This window comes from Trichosurus vulpecula, chromosome 5 (assembly GCF_011100635.1).
Source record: "Trichosurus vulpecula isolate mTriVul1 chromosome 5, mTriVul1.pri, whole genome shotgun sequence".
Classification (NCBI taxonomy): domain Eukaryota; kingdom Metazoa; phylum Chordata; class Mammalia; order Diprotodontia; family Phalangeridae; genus Trichosurus; species Trichosurus vulpecula.
In genome coordinates this window covers 93782838-93801944 of record NC_050577.1, presented here as the reverse complement: position 1 = coordinate 93801944, position 19107 = coordinate 93782838, and the positions used below count along the sequence as shown (strand labels likewise).

General features: G+C 40.9%; 2 protein-coding genes across 4 annotated transcripts in view; one reads left to right on the top strand and one right to left on the bottom strand.

The window, feature by feature from the left end:
- NUB1 (negative regulator of ubiquitin like proteins 1) overlaps positions 1 to 7395 on the top strand; it is a 40164-nt gene extending 32769 nt beyond the window's left edge. For all 3 annotated transcript variants that reach the window (XM_036759966.1, XM_036759965.1, XM_036759967.1), the window contains exons 11-15: positions 1472 to 1624; positions 2641 to 2787; positions 4886 to 4981; positions 5833 to 6013; positions 6257 to 7395. In XM_036759966.1, coding sequence (XP_036615861.1) covers positions 1472 to 1624; positions 2641 to 2787; positions 4886 to 4981; positions 5833 to 6013; positions 6257 to 6435 — 756 coding nt within the window. In that variant the 3' untranslated portion in view covers positions 6436 to 7395. The remainder of the gene's footprint in view (positions 1 to 1471; positions 1625 to 2640; positions 2788 to 4885; positions 4982 to 5832; positions 6014 to 6256) is intronic.
- Positions 7396 to 10982: 3587 nt separating this feature from the next.
- WDR86 (WD repeat domain 86) overlaps positions 10983 to 19107 on the bottom strand; it is a 53738-nt gene continuing 45613 nt past the window's right edge. Inside the window, exons 5-6 of the mRNA XM_036760544.1 lie at positions 15203 to 15306; positions 10983 to 12267 (exon numbers count right to left, since the gene is read on the bottom strand). Coding sequence (XP_036616439.1) covers positions 12043 to 12267; positions 15203 to 15306 — 329 coding nt within the window. The 3' untranslated portion in view covers positions 10983 to 12042. The remainder of the gene's footprint in view (positions 12268 to 15202; positions 15307 to 19107) is intronic.

Here is a 19107-nt window from a genome sequence, read left to right as displayed (position 1 = left end):
CAATATAATAGTAAAGTGATAAATGCGTTACAGAGTTAGCAAAACAAAGTTTTATTTAGGTCTGAGAAGAAAGTTCATTAGCAGCTTGGAATCTTGGCAGACTTCCTGGGAAAAGTGACATTGGATTTAGGCTTTAAAGTTTTATAGGAGAAGATTAGGAGGAAAGGGAAGAAGTTGAGCAAAGGCATGGGGTGTGCAGGGCACAGGGAAGGTGGGGCTGGCTATTCTAAGGCAGAACGGAAATAATGTGAGATAAGCCTGAGAAGAGAGGGTTCTGCCATTTGGGAAAAGCCTTGATTGTCGGCTGTGGCAAACAAGGTGGAGACATTAAATCTTTGAGTAGGGAAGTGACACTACCAAATCTACAAGATTATTCTGGCTCTTTTGTGATGAACAGATTGGAGGGAGTGGAGGAGGAGGTGGAGGTTATCTGTAAGGAGACCTTATCAACAGTCTAAATGCTTGATAATAGGATTCCAAATTAGGTGGTGGTGGTGAGAGGTGAGGGTACAGACTAATGTGAGGGATATCATGGAGATAAAATCAAAAGGACTAGTAACTGATGTGAGAGGTGAAGGAGAAAATAGTGCAACAGAGGGCTTGAGGGAGCATAAAGATTGAGGAAAATCCACAAGATTTGTCAAGGAGAAAGTCATCTGGTGACTTAGAGTGTTTTCAGCAGAGTCAGGCAGGTGAGGTGGGGGCAAGTCCAGTTACAAGAGGTTAACATTGAAGAGGAGCAGAGAGATAGGATGGGAAATGGATGGGCTTCAAGGCAAGGCTTTTTTTTTTTTAAAGATTAGGGGAGCTTGAGAATGTTTGTACACAGGTGGAAATTATTCAGTTAAGGAGATATTGAAGATGTGTGAAAGAATGACAGTTGGTGCTAGAATCTAGAGAAAGTGAGAAGGAATTGGGATTAAGGGTGCAGGTAAAAAGATTAGCTTTTTCTGTAGGGACATCTCTTCTATGACTTGAGAGAAGTATGGGACAGTGGGAGATGATGCTGAAAAGGTTTAAGGAATCTAAGGATGGGGGCTAAAGAAACTCATCAAATGGCTTCAGTCTTGGTGAAGTAGGTTAGCTGTCCATTTAGGAAGTGAAGTTGGAATGTGGTGTTGAAAGAAGAAAAGATTTGGAAAAGTTGTGGAAAATGAGGTTATAAGTGCATGGCAGGAAGGTCCTAGAAACTGATTGTTTATGACTGTAAATTTGTTACTTGTGACAAGCACAACTTACTTTTCTTCTGTCATAAGCTTATGAGGGCAGGTACAACATCTTAAGTTTCTGTTGTAACTCCCCCTGGTGTCCCTATTCATAATGTACTACTGACTGGTCACATTTGCAATTCTTACATGCATATAGCCCAGTTGATTTTGGCTCTGTAGTCTAATTTCTTTTAGGCCTTAAATTGATGTTAAGTATCAGCATTCTTGTACTCATGGTTACTTTGTTTTTCCCCCTTTGTTAGGCACAGCAACTTTATGAAGAGCTGTCTATAGATCCTCTAAAAGTTCACAGTTTGTTACAGTTGGGGTTTACTGCTCAGGAAGCTCGACTTGGCTTGAGGGCTTGTGATGGGAATGTAGATCATGCTGCCACCCATATTACCAACCGAAGAGAGGTACTTTAACATTCTCTGCTCACATGTTTGTCAAAGATCTGTGCTCTGTTCCTTGAACAGGTAGTGAGACTCAAGACCTAAGACCAAACTAATGGCATACGAATGGTATACATCAGTGTCAAAGAAGACTATCCCATTTGAATTAAGTTTTCTGGCTTCAGAAAAGTGGAAAATTCTTATACTTTTCTAGTAGATATTAATTACAATGTATTACTAGAACAGGACATGAAAAAATAAACATTTTTAAATTGAATCACTTGATTAATTGGAAGCTTCCTGTTCACAGTTGTATTTATTCCAGTAACCAGTCCTGGTTCTGCCCTCTGGAGAAATACAGAATAAGTCTATTACTTCACCTGTATTTCATGCAAGAAGGCTGGAGAGATTTATACAGCTCTGCTTTTTTGTTTGTTTTATATTGCCAGGCAACTTAGGGGATGCCTGAATCATGGCTTTACATTACAGAGCAGAGATTTAGAAAACTTCATAGGAAATCTCCTGAGATCCCAATTATACAGTCTGCTCTTGTGAAAGAAAAAGATAAGGATGATTTCTTTATGATTTCAACTGTTTGAACTTGAACTTGTACTCGTGGCTAGGCCTGGAATAGGGAGATTTGGTGAGGATTATCTGTTGAATGACAAACATTTAAATAGTGGTTCTTGTTATGTGTTCTTGAAGCATCCATTCTTTCTATCACCTGAATTCCCTTCTCCTCTTTCCTTCTTTCCTCCTTCCCCCAGTCCCTCCTACACAAAGGGAGTAGAATAAGGTTTTTAAAATTTTGGAATGTATATTCATGTGAAGGTACTCATAATAAACATTTCCGGAACATTCAGTAAATAGATATGTAGGAAATTCGTATTTTTTTCTTGAGGTTGCGTGTTGAGAACAGTAATTAACGAGGACTCATATAGGGATGGAGTTGAGCTCAGTACCCTGACTAGCACCCTGGGCAAGAGGGTTATTGAACATTGGTCACTGTAACTTCATTGTGCTTGACTTGTCTTCTGAAGGAAATTGCCCAAATAAAGAAAGAGGAAAAAGAAAAGAGAAAAAGAAGACTGGATAACATAAACTCTTTGAAAGAAATGGGCTACTCAGCTCATGCTGCAAAGGAAGCTCTCCACCAGGCAAGAGGAAACCTGGATGAAGCACTCAAGGTAAGTGGAAGGATTGGCCCATTGTATGTCTCCTTCCAGGCCTCACTCTCTAAAATGCCATATACTATACTGAAGGATGCTTGGCCACCAGGGCCTGGAGATCACCCAGGACTATGTGTTCTACCAACTCAACTATAGAATCTCTTGAGGTTTTAAAATTATCTATGAACTTTGTTTCTCATTTGGTGTTTATTTTAGTGTTTGCAAGCAAATAGGCTTTCCAAAAAAAAAAAAAAAAAGCCTAAACCTCCAGTGCCCATTTCTTTCCCTTCTCAAGCTTTATACTCAATCAAGAAATCCATCTCCCCTTCTATCTTTCTTGCCTCTAGAGATAAAGAGATTAGAGATCCAAGATTGTACAATTAAAAGATTAATGACATTTTTTAATAGAACAGAGGTCTGTATACAGAGTGTGTTGATCTAACCAACACTTTTGATACTGTCAGTCACAAGGGCCTCTAGAAGATGGTGGCAAAATTTGATTGCCTGGAGAAGTACATTAGTATTGTATACCAGTTTTGTGATGGCATGCTTGCAGAGGTTCTAGACAATGGACGATGCTCTTGCACTTTCCCAGTCACCAGCAGGGTGAAGCAGGGCTGTTTAGCATGCTGTTTTCAGTGATGTTGTTGGATACCTTCGATGAGGATGAAAACAGCATCAAGGCCAGCTATCACACTGATGATAACTATTTAACTTGAAAAGGCTACAAGATAACATTAAAGTGGAGGGAGAGTTGGTGTGTGACTTTTTGTTTGCAGATGATTGTGCACTCATTGTAGCCTCTGAGGGTGAGATGCAACAAAGTTTGGATAGAATCTCTGCTGCTTGTGCTAATTTTGGCCTAACAACTAATACCAGGAAAACAGAGGTTCTTCACCAACCAGCATTACACCATCCACACGTGATACCATCAGTTACAACAAATGGAGAAATTTTTAATACTATGGAAAAATTGACTTACCTTGGCAGTGTACTTTCCAAGATGTGCACATAGGTGATTCAGGTTGATGCACACATTGCCAGAGCTATCTCAGCATATGAGAGGCTCTGAAACAAAGTGTGGAAAAGAAGAGGTGTTAGACTGCCTAACAACCTGAAGGTCTACAGAGCTGTTGTGCTGTCCTCATTGTTGTATACCTGTGAAACCTGGAAAGCTTACTGGTACCATGCCAGAAAATTGAACTGCTTCCATTTGAATTGTCTTAAGATTCTGAAGATCTCCTGGCAGGATAAGGTACTGGACATGAAAGTCCTTTCTTGAGCTGAACTGCTGTGCATTCACTCTACTGCTGAGAACCCAATTCAGATGGGCTAGCCATGTTCAAATGTATATTTGCCTAAAAGACTTATTTTATGGAAAACTCACACAAGGCAGGTGCTTACATGTGGTCAGAAGAAACAATACAAGGACACTTTTTTTGGGTTTGTTTTTGGCAGGGCAGTTGGGGTTAAGTGACTTGCCCAAGGTCACACAGCTAGTACATGTGTCAGGTGTCTGAGGTCGGATTTGAACTCAGGTCCTCCTGACTCCAGGGCTGGTGCTCTACTCACTGTGCCACCTACCTGCCCCTCAAGGACATTTCCAAGGTTTCTTGGGAGCACTTCGGTATCAATTGTGAGACATGGGAGATACTGAAATGTGCAAATTTAGAGAGCTCTCCCAAATGTTCATGTAGACTATTTTTGCCTGACCTGTGGTAGAGGCTTCCAAGCTCATAGCGGTATGATCAGCCATAGCCAGGCACATCGTACATTGACCTCAACATCACAGTGTCATTTTGGTCCTCTTCAAGCATGAAGGACAAACAGCTTTCCAAATCAAAAATTTGTTTAGAAAACAAAAAAAACTCTCTATAAGCTATTGAACACAGGAGCACTTCATGTATTGCAGAGAGTTATAAAATGTAGGCAACCTCAGTGCTTGACATTTTAAAGTTCTTTTGAAAAACAGATTAGAATGAATAAGCCTGTACTGCCAAGGGCTTAATATAAAGGTAACTATTTCTAGATTTTGATTTCTGCTTTTAGAGCCTGAGTGGGGAATGACATTTGTATTACACATGGATCAGTAGCTTGTTATTCCTGTGTATTTTAGATTCTTCTTAGTAATCCTCAGATGTGGTGGCTAAATGATGCAGATCCTGAGACTAGTAACAACCAGGAACATGTTTCTCAAGAAAATATTGATAAGGTGAGTGCGAATGCCTTTGTGTCCCTCAGAGTATCACAGGGATCTCTTGAGTTGCAGAAATAAGGGCTGAAAGAGAGACAGGGCCTCAGCTGTTCTGGCACCTTGTCTTGGGGGCAACCAAGCAGTGGGAAGCTGTGGAGGGTGTATTCCTGGAAGGAGGAAACCAAGGTTACAACTTGTCCAAATTGTACACATTTACTTAAGGAAGCAACTAGTGTATTCTGAGTACTTAGTTAAGTACAAATATTACTACATTTGTATAGTATCTTTCCTATAGAGGGCTCAAGGTGTTCTTTGGATGAATCAACCAAAGGTAATGATAAAACTACTCTCGTTCCCAAGGGAAATTAAGATGCTTGACTCAAATGTGCTCACCACTTGTGTTGCTTGGAGTCAGACTCATAGAATTCAGAACACCAATTTGGGGAAAATTTGATGTTCATGATGTGATCTTTTAAAAAATTCTCTTTAAAGTAAGCCTAGGACTAACCAGTTGTCCCAGAGAAGACATAATGAAACATTTTTCCTTAATCTTAGTATAAGGAGATGAGATCTATGTTACGGAACGGTACACATTCTGTCAGATTATGGTTGTTCTGTTGGCTAGTTTTAGTCAGCTTTTTCATTTTTACAGCAGAGTGTTCATTGAGGGGGGAATAGGGTTAAATCAGGAAATAACTGGTATAAAGAGTAAAAGGTCCGAGAAGTTCAATTTTAAAAAATAAGCCTGAGGATTGACTGTCTCGCTGGATGGTGCAAGTGCTGCAGCAGCTACCCAACAGAAGCCCGGGTTTCCTATATCACCTGATGGTCTTAATCAGCATCTGTAATTTTCCTTTTTTCTGCTTTAGTTGGTATATATGGGTTTTGAAGCTGAGATAGCCAAGACAGCTCTCAGAGTATTTAGAGGAAACGTTCAACTGGCTGCTCAGACACTTGCTCATAATAGAGGAACTCTTCCTTCTGACTTACAAATACCATCTGAAGATTCTTCTTCAACTTCATCAACAAAATCCCCTTCGGATTCTGCTGGTAAGATTATGGTCTAGCTCCTAACTAGGGGGAAAATGTTCTTATTGAGAAAAGGGAATGGCAGCATGATTTTGGCATATGTAGAGATAGAAGCTGCAGGTGGGGAGGCTGGGCCTGCCCTATTGATTTTGCATAGTAATTAATCACTTGGGAGAATATGGGATTAGTAGAAGACATACTCTAAAACTGACTTTGGCAAACCAATATTTGTTTTCTCCCTTTTATCCCATTTTAATATTTTAGGTACCTCTAGTGCCTCAACAGATGAAGATATGGAAACAGAGGCAGTCAATGAAATTTTGGGTGATATTCCAGAACATGAAGAAGATTATCTTGACTCAACTCTAGAAGATGAAGCACTGGTTATTGCTGAGTACTTATCTTATGTAGAGAACATAAAATCAACAAGCCAGAAAAAGTAGATTTCAAATTGAAATAAGTACCTTAATTTTGTGCTTATAAATTCTATCTGTATAAAAAAAATCTAATACAGTCCTTCATTTTTTTCTTCCTCCCTATTGCTTGCTTTGACTACTTGAATGATCATTCCCAGGATAGAGGATAGGGAAGATAAAGGATTATGAAGGCAGGGACCAAGGAAACCCCTGAACTGTTTAGTAGTTGGAGCACAGCGGGGAGGGCACAAAGAAGGGAAATTGCTCTGGCCTAACTTGCCATTTCCTGTCTTCATTCAAGCTTGGCTGCCTCACCTTGGCCTACCTGCAGGGGAGATTGGGTTTTGCATGGTGGCCACAATGCTTGAGAAGGCTGTTTGGAAAAAAAAAAAACAAACAAAAAAAAACCAGGGTTTCCCCAACCCCTGAAGTAGTCTCTGGCTTTGTAGCTGTAGACTTTGGCCTTCCTTCCTCTAAGGCTAAGCTCTGGATTCTTTTTCTTCACATAGTGCCTGTCCTTGCCTCTAAGCGCTTGTGCCTTCCTGTGTCAACTTGGCTGCTACTGTCACTAAAATTGTTTTAAATCTCTTATTCCATGTACAAAAAAGATGAGTGCGCTGCAGGTACAGAATGAAATAATGGCAAATGACTAGATACCTTTAAATACTTTGATTATATAGTAAGAGATGCATTTGAAATTCAGGTCAGGAATTTTTACACATTCAGCAATTTTTTTTCCACAAACTTTATTCAGCCATTAAATGGAAAGCAAAGCAACTCTATTTTTAATTAATCTGTTCCAAATCTGCACTGTCACTTAATGTCATTGCTGGCAGAGAAAACTGTGTAGTGGAAACAAATATGAGCTTTTTTTTTGTATACTTATATTTCAAAGAGTTTATTTCTAAGGGTATGTGGTTAATATGTTTAGTGGAATGAATAAATCATTTTCATAACACCAAGATTTCCTACGAACAAAAGGAGAAACTGAGTGCAAGTGTGGTCCTTGGGCTCGTCTCAGCCTCCTTAAACTCAGTGGGATCTGCACTAATTGGGGGCAAACGTTGACCTCCCAAAGCCTGATGGTTATTGTCAGGAGACTGAAATCACCACAACAGCTTGGGCAGTGGTTTAATTTGAATGGGTGAGGGCCATTCCTTGTCATTCCCTTCTAACAGCACAAGAAAGGTGGGAGAGATGTTTCTGCTTCATTAGCTTAGCCCTTCTAAGGTGTGTTGGATGGAATAATCCTGGCATGAAAACTGTTAAGGGTTGTGGTTCCTGGATGAATCAAGCTTTATTTAAACTACCGTAAGTTTTTGTTATTCCTCATCTGTTTTTTGTCCTGACCCCACATTTTTCATCAGAAGAACTGAGGAAGATTGGTTGAAGGCTCCAAATTCATATAATCTGAAGCCAAAAGGAAAATTAGAATTTTTTTCAGATCTGTTGTGCTGCAGCTTCAGAACCGGCTGTGGTGGCAAGGTACCCATTTTGTTTGGGAGAGTGTTGGAGGAAGCTCCCAGGGTGAGGGAAGTCTGTGGTATACACATCTGTAAAAGGGGTATACTCGCACTTTTTTTCTTCCCCCACAGCACTGTCATAAATCCTAAAGGTTTTGAGTTATTTCAAGGTTTTCCGCTTACAAGCCACTTCGGTATTACTTACCATCTTGGGGCTAGGAAATTGCACAGATAACGTCACAGATGCTGTTTCAATTGTAATGGAAAAGAACTGCCGTACTGTAGTAGCCTTGTTCCTGTCCTTCATTGCCCCATAAAAGGGTTGACGGAGAACAAAGAAATGCCTATTCTTTGAATATGAACTTGGTCCAAAATTTAGAAGTTGCTCTTTTGGACCAGTTGTACTTATTTATATATTTTAACATCTTATAACAGAGAATAGATTATTGAAATAATAAATTGCCTTTCAGGTTGGTGCAGGAATGTGGATTGTAAGAACCTCGGATAAAAGGTGAGGAGAAGGAGCAAGAGTGGGCCAGGAAGAAAAATTGGACATTCTAAGTCATTTAGGAAGTGCATTTTCAGTTCCTGTTCCAAAGAAAATAAGCAGTGGTGGAAGTAGGCTCAACAGCTGGGGAGCTGAGTAAATGAATTCATCCTCTTAGCAGAGTACAAGGGAAAGAGTACACTGGTTCCTCCAGCTGTGGCCCAGGAAAATCACTAGATGTCTTTTGAATACCCATTATATTCTTGGCACTCTGACAAAACCACTGCCCCTCAAGAAACCATGCTATAATCAAGAAGAGAGGAAAAGATTGAGGGTCCAAGGGGATCCTGGTTTTTAAGGAAAGGTAGAATTTGGATAAAAGGTGGGCAAAGAGACCAATCTGAGCAAAGACACGAATGATTGTGTGGTTCTGGAAAATAATGGAAGAGGAAGGCTGGAATCTTGCGTAACGTCAAAGATGCCAGGTGGTTCAAAAGGGTACTACCTGAATTCCTGTTTTCTTCTTTTGGTGAGCCACTCAGTAACCACTCCATTGTGTCACTGTGGTGGTGTTTTTAAGCTCCTTCCTAGGAGTACTTCCTTATTCAAGATACAGCAGGTCCACATGGCTATTTCTGAGAAGTCCAGATGATGATGGAAATACTGTATTATGTGTGATACTGCTCTACCAAGCTTATATAACCCATGAGTTTTTGCCATTGTTCCTTAGCACCAAAGAGCACTGTGTTCCAGATGAGAGAGAAAAGTTGTTCTGTACCTGGAAGGTCCCTGACAACCCCATTCTGGCGTGCTTTTTTGACTAGCCAGAGCAGCTGGATGCATATAGAGTTCACATCACATACTCTTCTCTTACCTCCCATGGTACAGCAGATAGCATCCTGATGCCTCCACCAGGAAATGGTGATCCACTGATGGTCAATCTTGTGCACAGGCCCAGAGCTGCCATGCCTCAGACATGCATCCCAGAGAGCAGAGATGCCCTGTCTTCTTGCCAGCTCCAAGTTTATAAGGCAGTACCCAGCACAGAGTAGGCACTTAATAGAAGCTTGTTGGTTGGTATGAGACATCTCAACAAGTTTGTAAACTTTGAAAGCAGCCTTTCTTCCCCCACATCCTCCATGGTGCCTGCCTGGCATAGAACTATACACACAAATTCTCAAAATATGCCAGACCTAGTCCTTGCTCCAGGGGGACCAATCTGGCCACCCTTTTCCTCCCCACTTTTCCAAATCTTACCAATTCTTCAAGGCCCACTTCTTTTATGAAGCTTTCCCCAATTATTCTGACCCTCAAAGTTCTTTCTCCCCTTAACTTTAACATTTACTCATCCATTAATACCTTGCATGCTTTAAATCTACTGATGTGTACGCTGAACCTTCTCAATTAGGTTCCAAATTGCTTGAAGGTTGGGATTATGTTTTATGACCTACCCTTGCTACATTGTTGTTCTATTGAAGTTTTGACTGAGGACTCTGGAGAAAAGCCTGGGCCACCCTAGCGGTCTCCCCATCAGGTGCAGAGAAATCAAAAACCCTGAGGGCACTTCACTATTTCTCTACGCCCCACACAACATAAAGGGAACCCCCACCCCCACACCAGGAAGTTATAGGGCTTACCCCCTTTCGTAACAGACCTTCATTTTCTCCTGGATTTGGTAGTCATCATACATGGTCCTCCAAATCCTGTTTATATGTCTGCATCACCAAAACTAATCAACTCTCCAGGAATCTGCATGAATTAGAGGAGTATGGTTGTGTGGATAGCCTACAGATGAGTGAAGCAGTCACTCAAGACACCCACACACAATCCCTTGTACAGGCCAGGCAGAATTGAGTGTCCTGGAAGACCTAGCCTGGCATCAAGCTGAGAGCAGTCCTGATCTTGTAGCTAGAGCATAACAAATAAGACATTTCATTCTAAGGGATGAGAACAGGTACAAGCCAAATATTGCTCCAAACTGAAGAGTTTGGGAAGGAAGATATCATGAAATAGAATTTTAGAGCCAGAAGGGGTGTTAAGGACTATAGAGTAGTATGATGGAAAGCCAGGAGAAATCTGGGTTTTTAATTCTTACTCTGTCACTTAAATTGTGATGTGACCTTGGACTTCTCTCTGGGCTTCTATTTCCTAATGTGTTAAATGAAAAGGTTGGTCTAAAGCAGAGATGTCAAACCCTTAGCCCACAACATTCCCTGGTGCATCCCAAACTAGATTAAAACATAATTGGGAAATATTTAACAAAATAAAAGTAGAATAAAACATAATATGTGGTTTTCTAAGTTAGCATGCAGCCCACAGGGATTCTCATGTGCAGTTCAGTGGCCCTCATTTCTACTGGAGTTTGACTCCACTAGTTTAAAGGATATTTAAGGTTCCTTTGATTCCACATGGCCTGATCCATGTACATTTACAAACTGGGAGCCTGTGGCTCCGAAAAGTTAACTTGTCCAAGGTCGCTCAGGGCAACAGTGGGAAAGATGAAACTCCAAAGCCGTCAGACCACCCAGCCTTCCTCACCTGTGTTTATTACTATATCCCTCTGCACAAAACAAAAACTTAGCCTTCTAGTTCTACAGAATTAAATCAAGAAAAGCACATCAGGAGAGTGTGGCTCACAAACAATATATATTTCAGTTCTCTATCAAGTTCCCTCATCACAGAAAAGTGACCAAAATGGAAAACTGACAGTGATCACATACAAATTCATGGCTCAATGGTTCTCTTGAAATATGTATGTGTATATATATATGTGTGTGTATTTTTTTTTCTGGGAGTTAAGGTTCTTGCTTCATTTGGGGATTCAGGGAGTAGAGGTATTGGTGTCTGATCTCTTATTCCCAAGCACCAGAAGAAGACATCAGGTTGTTGATTCATGACAGGGAGAGAAGCTAGGGTTTGCCAAGTTAAAGTGTCTAAGAAGTAGCAGCCAGTCTTGCCCATAAGAAAGGCTTAATCTTATATTCTAGGCAACCTTTCTCTTAAGTTATTAATTGTGGTGATGTGGGTATGTTGAGGGAAGGTGAGGGAAATGAAGAGAGGAAAAGGAGAAACAGATGGAGAGAGTAAAAGTAAGAGAAAGATGGTGGGAAATGGATAGTGACAATAGGCAGAGGAAATGAGAGGGGGGAAAAATGGGAAAAAGGAGAGGAATTGGAGATGAAGCGAGGAGGAAGAGGGGGAGGGTGGAGGAGGAAGAAGAGAAAAGGGGAAACAAAATTCCCAAAGCCACTTTATCCCTTGCCAGATAGTGTAATAAAGCCAGAATCATCTTGCTTTTCTCTTCATTTCTTGTTTCTTTGAGAACAGGGCTCTAGTGCTGGGCAGCAGCTGGCTGCAAAGAGGAATTTTTAAAAATAGTTTAAAATTATAGTTGTATGATAATAAGATACAGAGGGAATTCACCTGGTCCTACAGGGCTCTTTTGTCAGTCCCAGCGGCATATGAATCAAGGAGATTGGGCTTCTGCACCATCATGGCCTACGTGAAGACCGCAGAGCATTTGATTTCCCAAGCTCATAAAGGAAATGGATTTGCAAACATCCACTGTAAGCAATTTCAAAACTCTCCAAGCTTGGGATCTTCTAGTCTTCCCTTCTGCTGGGTAACAGGACAGCTTGGTTTTGGCAACCAGTGGCTAACTAAGGTCCCTTCTATACTCCATGGTCATAACAGCTCAATGGTCTCACACTCCCTACCCTGGGGTGGAGTCACTGTGCAGCCAACTTTGTTGTTGAAGAGCTGGGAGAGGCTCCTTTTGGGGGTGCTGCGGTTCTGGGCCAGGACCTCCCTCTTGGGACGGCTACGCAAATTTTGCTTGCAGACTCCATGTATGTCCCAGATCCTCAGTGTGCCATCATGGGAGGCTGTGTAGAGCACCTCGTTGTGAACCTGAAATAACACAGTCATGTTTCATCCTGCTCGGCCTGGGTCAGAATACCAGGAAGCACACGGGGCAGGATGGGACTGGGAGGTATTGGGGTAGGGGGTAGAAATCCTCCTCCTGCAAATTCTCAATTATATACCATGATGAGGGAATGGAGCAAAGCAGATTCAATTCAAATCAAGTAAACCAACATTTATTAAGCAATTTATATATGTAAGACTAATGGGTGCTAGAGATACAAAAATGGAACACGGATATAGTCTCTGCCAACAAAGAGCTATGTCTGTAATCCAGGGGGAGCAGAGTTATACCTAGCAACTTTGTCAGAAATGGAGCAAATAGAATGAAAATCGCCCTCAGATTGGCTTGGAAATTCATGATGGGAAAATAATATGAGGACTGTTGTCAAAATATAAACAAACTTTTAAATTGTACAATCTTTAAATTATGCCCTCTAAATTTTAGTGCCCTAGGAAGAGATCCTGTTGGCCTGACCTAGTTAAAGCTTAAGTGAGGTAGGGAGGACACAGTAGGCACCCAAATAAGTATCATGTAAGGCAAAGTGCTGTAAGAGCAAAAGAGAGTTTCAGGCAAAGTACTGTAGGAAAATATGAGGAGGGAGAGGTTGCTTTCAGCTGCAGGGATCAGGAAAAGCTTCATGAAGGCCATGGCATTTGAGCTAGTCCTTGAAGGATGAGAATTCCAATGAGTGGAGATGAGGAAGCAGTGCATTCCCTGCGTGGTGGATGGCTCTATGAATACATGGAGGCAGAGAGGCAACAGGAAATACAGATGGAAAAGCAGATTGGAGTCAGAATTCGAAGGACCTTCAATGCCAGGCCACGGTGTTGATATTTTATCTCACAGGCAATAGGGAGCCTCTTAACATTTTTGAGAAAAGGGAGTGACATGGCCAGATTCATACTTTAGGAAGAGTCTTCTGGTCAATCCAGTATGCTTCTTTGGTACTTTTAGGTCTATGATTCTGTGATCCTATTTCACTGGTCTGTGATTTCATCGAAGTGGATACTGCCTCTAACAGTGCAGATTGATGCTCTGGATAGGGTTGCTGTGTGTGTGTGTGTGTGTGTGTGTGTGTGTGTGTGTGTGTGTGTGTGAGTGACTAGATTATAAGATTCTTGAGGGCACAGAAGATGTCTTCTTATGACCCTCCAAATACTAAGCATATAGGGGATCACACCAAGGATCTGTTGAACTGAACTAAATACACCAACTATAGATTGGCTTAGGACAACTGGTCACAAGTGTCAGATGATTCTGAGCTGCAGGGCAAAGATGTCTCTTAAGATTGTGAAGTAGACAAAACTCAAATTTTGTGGTCTCCTACCTTGTCATCAGGGGCTCTTTCTTCCGACCTAGACACTATGAAGAGCTGCCCCCGTGTTTTTGTTTGTTTGTTTGTTTGTATTGCTTTATTTTACCTTTGTATCCTTAGTATTAAACACAGCGCCTGGCAAATTGTAGGTGCTTAATAAATGCTGGTTGTTGATCGATTCTCCAATGTCACATGCTTATTCACAGTTTACTAAAAAGCAACCCTTGCCAAGAGATTAACTGCTAACTAAATTGTTAGCTAGGAATGAAATTGTTAACTGTAAGTAAAGAATTAGTGAATAACTAAAGTGTTATCTGATAAAGTATTAAGAATTAAAATTCTGTGCTAGCTATGAACTAAGATATTAGGTGATAATGGCTTAAGATGTAAGCCCTCTCTGATATTTGTATTTTAATAGGGTAGTCCTGAATCAAGCGTTTACCCACTCTCTCTGCCCAGAAGGCCAGCTGCCATCAGCCAGAGCCGATACTTTGCACAGCAGAGAACTGGGGAGAAGAGCATCATAGATGTAGAGTTGGAAGGGACTCCAGAGATGGGTTAGTATAATCATTTTACTCCTCAGAGGCCCAGTAAGACTGAGCGCTTTGCTCGTGGTCACACATGCAGTAAGGAGCAGAGGTGGGACCTGAACCCAGGTCCTCTGAAAGCCAGTAGAAAGGTAAACGTAGACCGTGAGTTCTCTCTCGCCCCACAGTGAGGGAAGTGGTAGTAAAGGGGTCGTCGGTGTCCCTGTCCCAATTTATCTCCATTCAACTGCACAATCTAGCTGGGCGGCTTGCTACCTGTATAACCTTGGGCAAGGCTCTTAACCTCTCTGGGCCTCAGTTTCACTAGGTATAAAATGGAGGACTTGGATTAGATGAGGTTCCTTCTTACTCTACAGCTAGGATACTACGGTCTACTGTTGGCTTGCAGACATTGCATACTCCTCCCCATCACCTGTTTAGTTCCCTCTAACACAAATCTCCCCATCCTGCACCCATTATAGTGAAATGCTATCAGATAGAAATACATAATATTATAATTATATATAGTAATATAACACATAATACCATGCTATATTAATGATACAATACCATGCTGTATCAACAATATATTAGTAGTGATAAAATAATATATAACATACAACTATAATTATAAACATAAAAACGGGAGCCCTGGGGGTGAATGAGCCCTTCACTATTTCCAAACAAAAGGAAAGAAAGGGAAGTTACGAGTTGCACACCAGGGCACATAATGAAATGAGCCACAAAACTGATGGTAATCACAGTTTACATCTACTGGTATCCACCTCCAACTCCCACAAGCTCCCAATAGAAACTCACAACATATTCCTAAAAGAAATCTACACCTTCGTGCATCAAAGCCAGAGCTTCAGGGGCTAATACACTAAGGGGTTAAATATGCTAATATAATAATACACTAAGGGGTTAAATCAAGGGGGGGAGGTCTGTGAGAGATTATGGGACTGAGAGTGGAAGATGATGAATCTAAGGCTGAAGTAAATCCAAAACTCAGTTTTTCTCTACCTTCTAATAACCATATCAATGGGTTTCCAAATCTGGAAGTTCCGTTGGCCCTACCTGGATGCAGTTGATGATGAAAGTGTGGCCCCGGAATACCCTTTGTAGCACACCAGACTCGGTATTGAATGCTCGGGCACAGGCGTCCCCACTGCCTGTAAACACTGCAAATATAAACACACGTAGGCGTTGGCTAACAAGAGACTGTACCTGAATGGCAAGAAGGCTTCTGCCTCTCTCCAGGCCTGTTTCTCCATCAATTAAATAGATATAGAGAAATAAGAACTATTCCCCATGGCAAAGGGTCAAAGGATATGAACAGACAGTATTAACAAGAAGAAATCAAAACTATCAAGTCATATGAAAAAATGTTCTAAATTACTATTGATTAGAGAAACACAAATTAAAAACTCTCAGGTATTACTTTTACACCTATCAGATAGACTAACATGACAGAAAAGTAAAATGACAAATGCTGGAGGGCATGTGTAAAAATTGGGACATTAACATATTGTTGGTGGATTTGTGAACTGATTCAACCATTCTGGAGAGCAATTTGGAACTATGCCCAAAGGGCTATAAAACCATGCATACCCTTTGACCCAGCAATACCACTATTAGATCTGTAACTCAAAGAAACCAAAGTAAATGAAAAAAGGACCTATAAATATAAAAATATTTATAGCAACTCTTTTTGTGGTGGCAAAAAATTGGAAATTGAGGGGATGTCCATCAACTGGGGAATGGCTGAACAAGTTGTGGTATCAGATTGTGATGGAATGCTATTGCGCTACAAGAAATGACTAGGGAAGTCTTCTATGAACTGATGCAAAGTGAAGTGAGCAGAACCAGGAAAGCATTGTACACAGTAACAGTAATATTATAAAGATGATCAATTGCAAAAACTTCACTATTCTGATCAATACAACGATCCAAGACAATTCCAAAGGACTCCTGATAACAAATGCTATCCATCTCCAGAGAGAGAGCGCTCACAAAATATGAGTGCAGATTAAAGCACAGTTTTTTTTACTTTCTTTATTTTTCTTGGCTTTTTTTTTTGTAATATGGAAATAGGTTTTGCATAATTTCCCATGTATAATTGATATCACATTGCTTGCCTTTTTAATGGGTAGGTGAGGGAGGCAGGCATGAGGGAGAGAATTTGGAATGCAAAATTTTTTAAATTGATGTTAAAAATAAAATAAAATTTATTTAAAAATAAAAGAGGAATAATCATCTCTCAGTAGTTTCCTATGGCCCTAAGGATAACATACAAACTTCAGTCTCACCTTTCACAATCTGATACCAGCTACTTTTTTCAGATTTATTATATTTTACTTCCCCTGGCTTTGTGGTCCAGACAAAGGGCTTACTTACTATTCATCAATCTATTTCCCAGTTCCATGTTTTTGTGTCTGCTGTCAACCTATGCCACTTCCTTCCTCTCACCTCTGTGAGGGGAGAATAACAAAGATTCAGTTTCATTCAAGGCTCAGCTCATGTGCCACCACCTAAAGAAGGCTTTCCTAATCATATCCCCCCAGTTGTTAGCGCTCACTCCTGCCTCAAATTATATACACACATGTACATATGATATATGTACACATGTTGCATATATCATATCTGTTACATATTTTATATATTGGCTAGATATCTGTATTATCCTAGTAAAACACAAATTCCTTGGGTGCAGGAACTAGTTTTTTTGTTCTCTTTGTATTCCCAGTCAGTCAACAAGCATTTATTAAACTACTGTGCTAAATGAGAATGACAAGCAGGCAGATTTTAGAAAAACCTGGAAAGTCTTACATGAACTGATGCAAAGTGAAATGAGCAGAACCAGTAGAACATTGTACACAGTAACAGCAACATTGTGCAATGACCAACTATGATGATACACTTAGCTCTCCTCAGCAATACAATAATTTAAGGCAAGTCCAAAAGACTCATGATGGAAAATGCTATTCATATCCAGAGAAAGAACTGTTGGAGTCTGAATGCAGATCAAAACACCCTATTTTTACTTTCTTTCCTTTTTTTTCATGGGAGAGGGAAGGGGAGGAAGAGAGGGAGAAAATTTGGAACTCGAAATTTTATATAAAAAGAATGTTAAATAAAATGAAAACAAAACAAAAAAAAGAAAATTAGAAAACAAGCATTTATTAAGTTCTTACTATGTGTCAGGCTATAAATGAAGGCATAACCACTATCCCTGACCTTGAGGAGCTTCCATTCAAATGGAGGAGACACTGTAAATAACCATGTACATACAAGATATATACACAGTCAATGGAGTGTGATTTGAGAAAGGTGTTAGTGGCTCAGGGGATCAAAAAGGCCTTTCAGCAAAAGGTGGTATTTGAGCTGAATCTTGAAGGATGGTGGGGAAACAGAGAGGGAGAGAATTCTAGTTGTGGGGGACAGCAAGTACAAATACAAAAAGTCTGGTGATGGATTGTCATCTTCGAGGAATTGGGAGTAGGCCAATGTTGCTTGATTGTTGAGTTTGTGGAGAGGCCTCAGATTAGAAAAGATAAAAGGGGGCCAGGTTATGTAGAGCTTTGTTGTTAGGGAGGTGATGCCATGACTTGAAAATGAATTGGATTTAAGTGTGGCAGGGCTGTGCAAAGTCACCAGCCTCACTTTCTCCTCCAGAGCCATCTGGGTCCAGCGGCCAGATGTAGATCAGCAGGACTGGAGAGGGCCCCCATGAGGAGCTTTTCATGGCAAAAAGAGGATTTTATACATGGTCTTGGAGGTAATAGGAGTCCATGGACGCTCAGGGAGTGGTGAAATGATTGGACTTATGCGTTAGAAAAATCACCTTGGCACCTGAGTCCCCAGTGCCTTGCACAAAGTAGGAGCTTGATAAATGCTTATTGGTTTGGATTGGATTAGATCCCTGTCTCCTCCTGCCTCTAGTCCACCCTCCTAGCAATGCTGCCAGAAGGAAATGTGAGAATGAGTTGCAAAATTTCCTTAAATGGTACAGATTAAAAATCTTCATCTGCACAATGGAGATAAATATTGGGTCCCCTATGCTCACCATGCTCCTCCCTGCCCCCACCTAGCTAGAATCATGGGATTTAAAGAAGAAATGGCCTTACAGACCATCTAGTCTAACACCTTCATCTTGCACATAAGGAATCTTGGGCCCCTAGTCACACAATAGTATAAATATGGTAAGAGTAGTAATAGAAAGGGCAGCTAGGTGAATAGAGCACTGGGTTTGCAATGAGAAAGACTTTCTTCCTGAGTTCAAATCTGGCCTCAGACACTTACTAGTTGTGTGACCCTGGACAAGTCACTTAACCCTATTTGCCTCAGTTTACTATCTGTAAGATGAGCTGGAGAAGGCAATGGCGAACCACTCCAGTATCTTTGCCAAGAAAACCCCAAATCGGGTCATGAAGATTCAGACACGACTGAAACAACCACAGTAATAGAAAAGATAGGATCAGAACCAAGTTCCTCTGACTACAAATCTTCCTTACTTCCCATTACACCCAGCTATCCCCACAGACTTATTATGGGGCGACTCCTCTACCAACCATACAGGGCTATATGAATGTGACACATTAGCTCTTACTATCCCAGACATGAAAAGCATCATGACGTAATGGGGAAGGTTCCACACCAGCAGTCAGAAGACATGGCTTCTTCCCAGTCACTTGAACTGAGCCTTGAAGGAAGAGAAGTATTTTAATAGCAGAGAAGAGAAGGGAGGGTACATCAAACATCCCTCACTCCTCCTGCCTCCCATCCCCAGAAAAACCACCGCCGAAACTGACCCAGAGCACTGTGATCTCTTGGCACTGCATCAGTGTTTGCTGGACAGAATTCTGTGTCTCTTACACCTGGACCAGAGATGGGATGTAAAAGGCCCACGTCTTATTTGGGTCTTTATTTAAAAGATCCTATTCTGTGGGTTCTTTTATCATGGATAAAGACAGTGAGGTTTG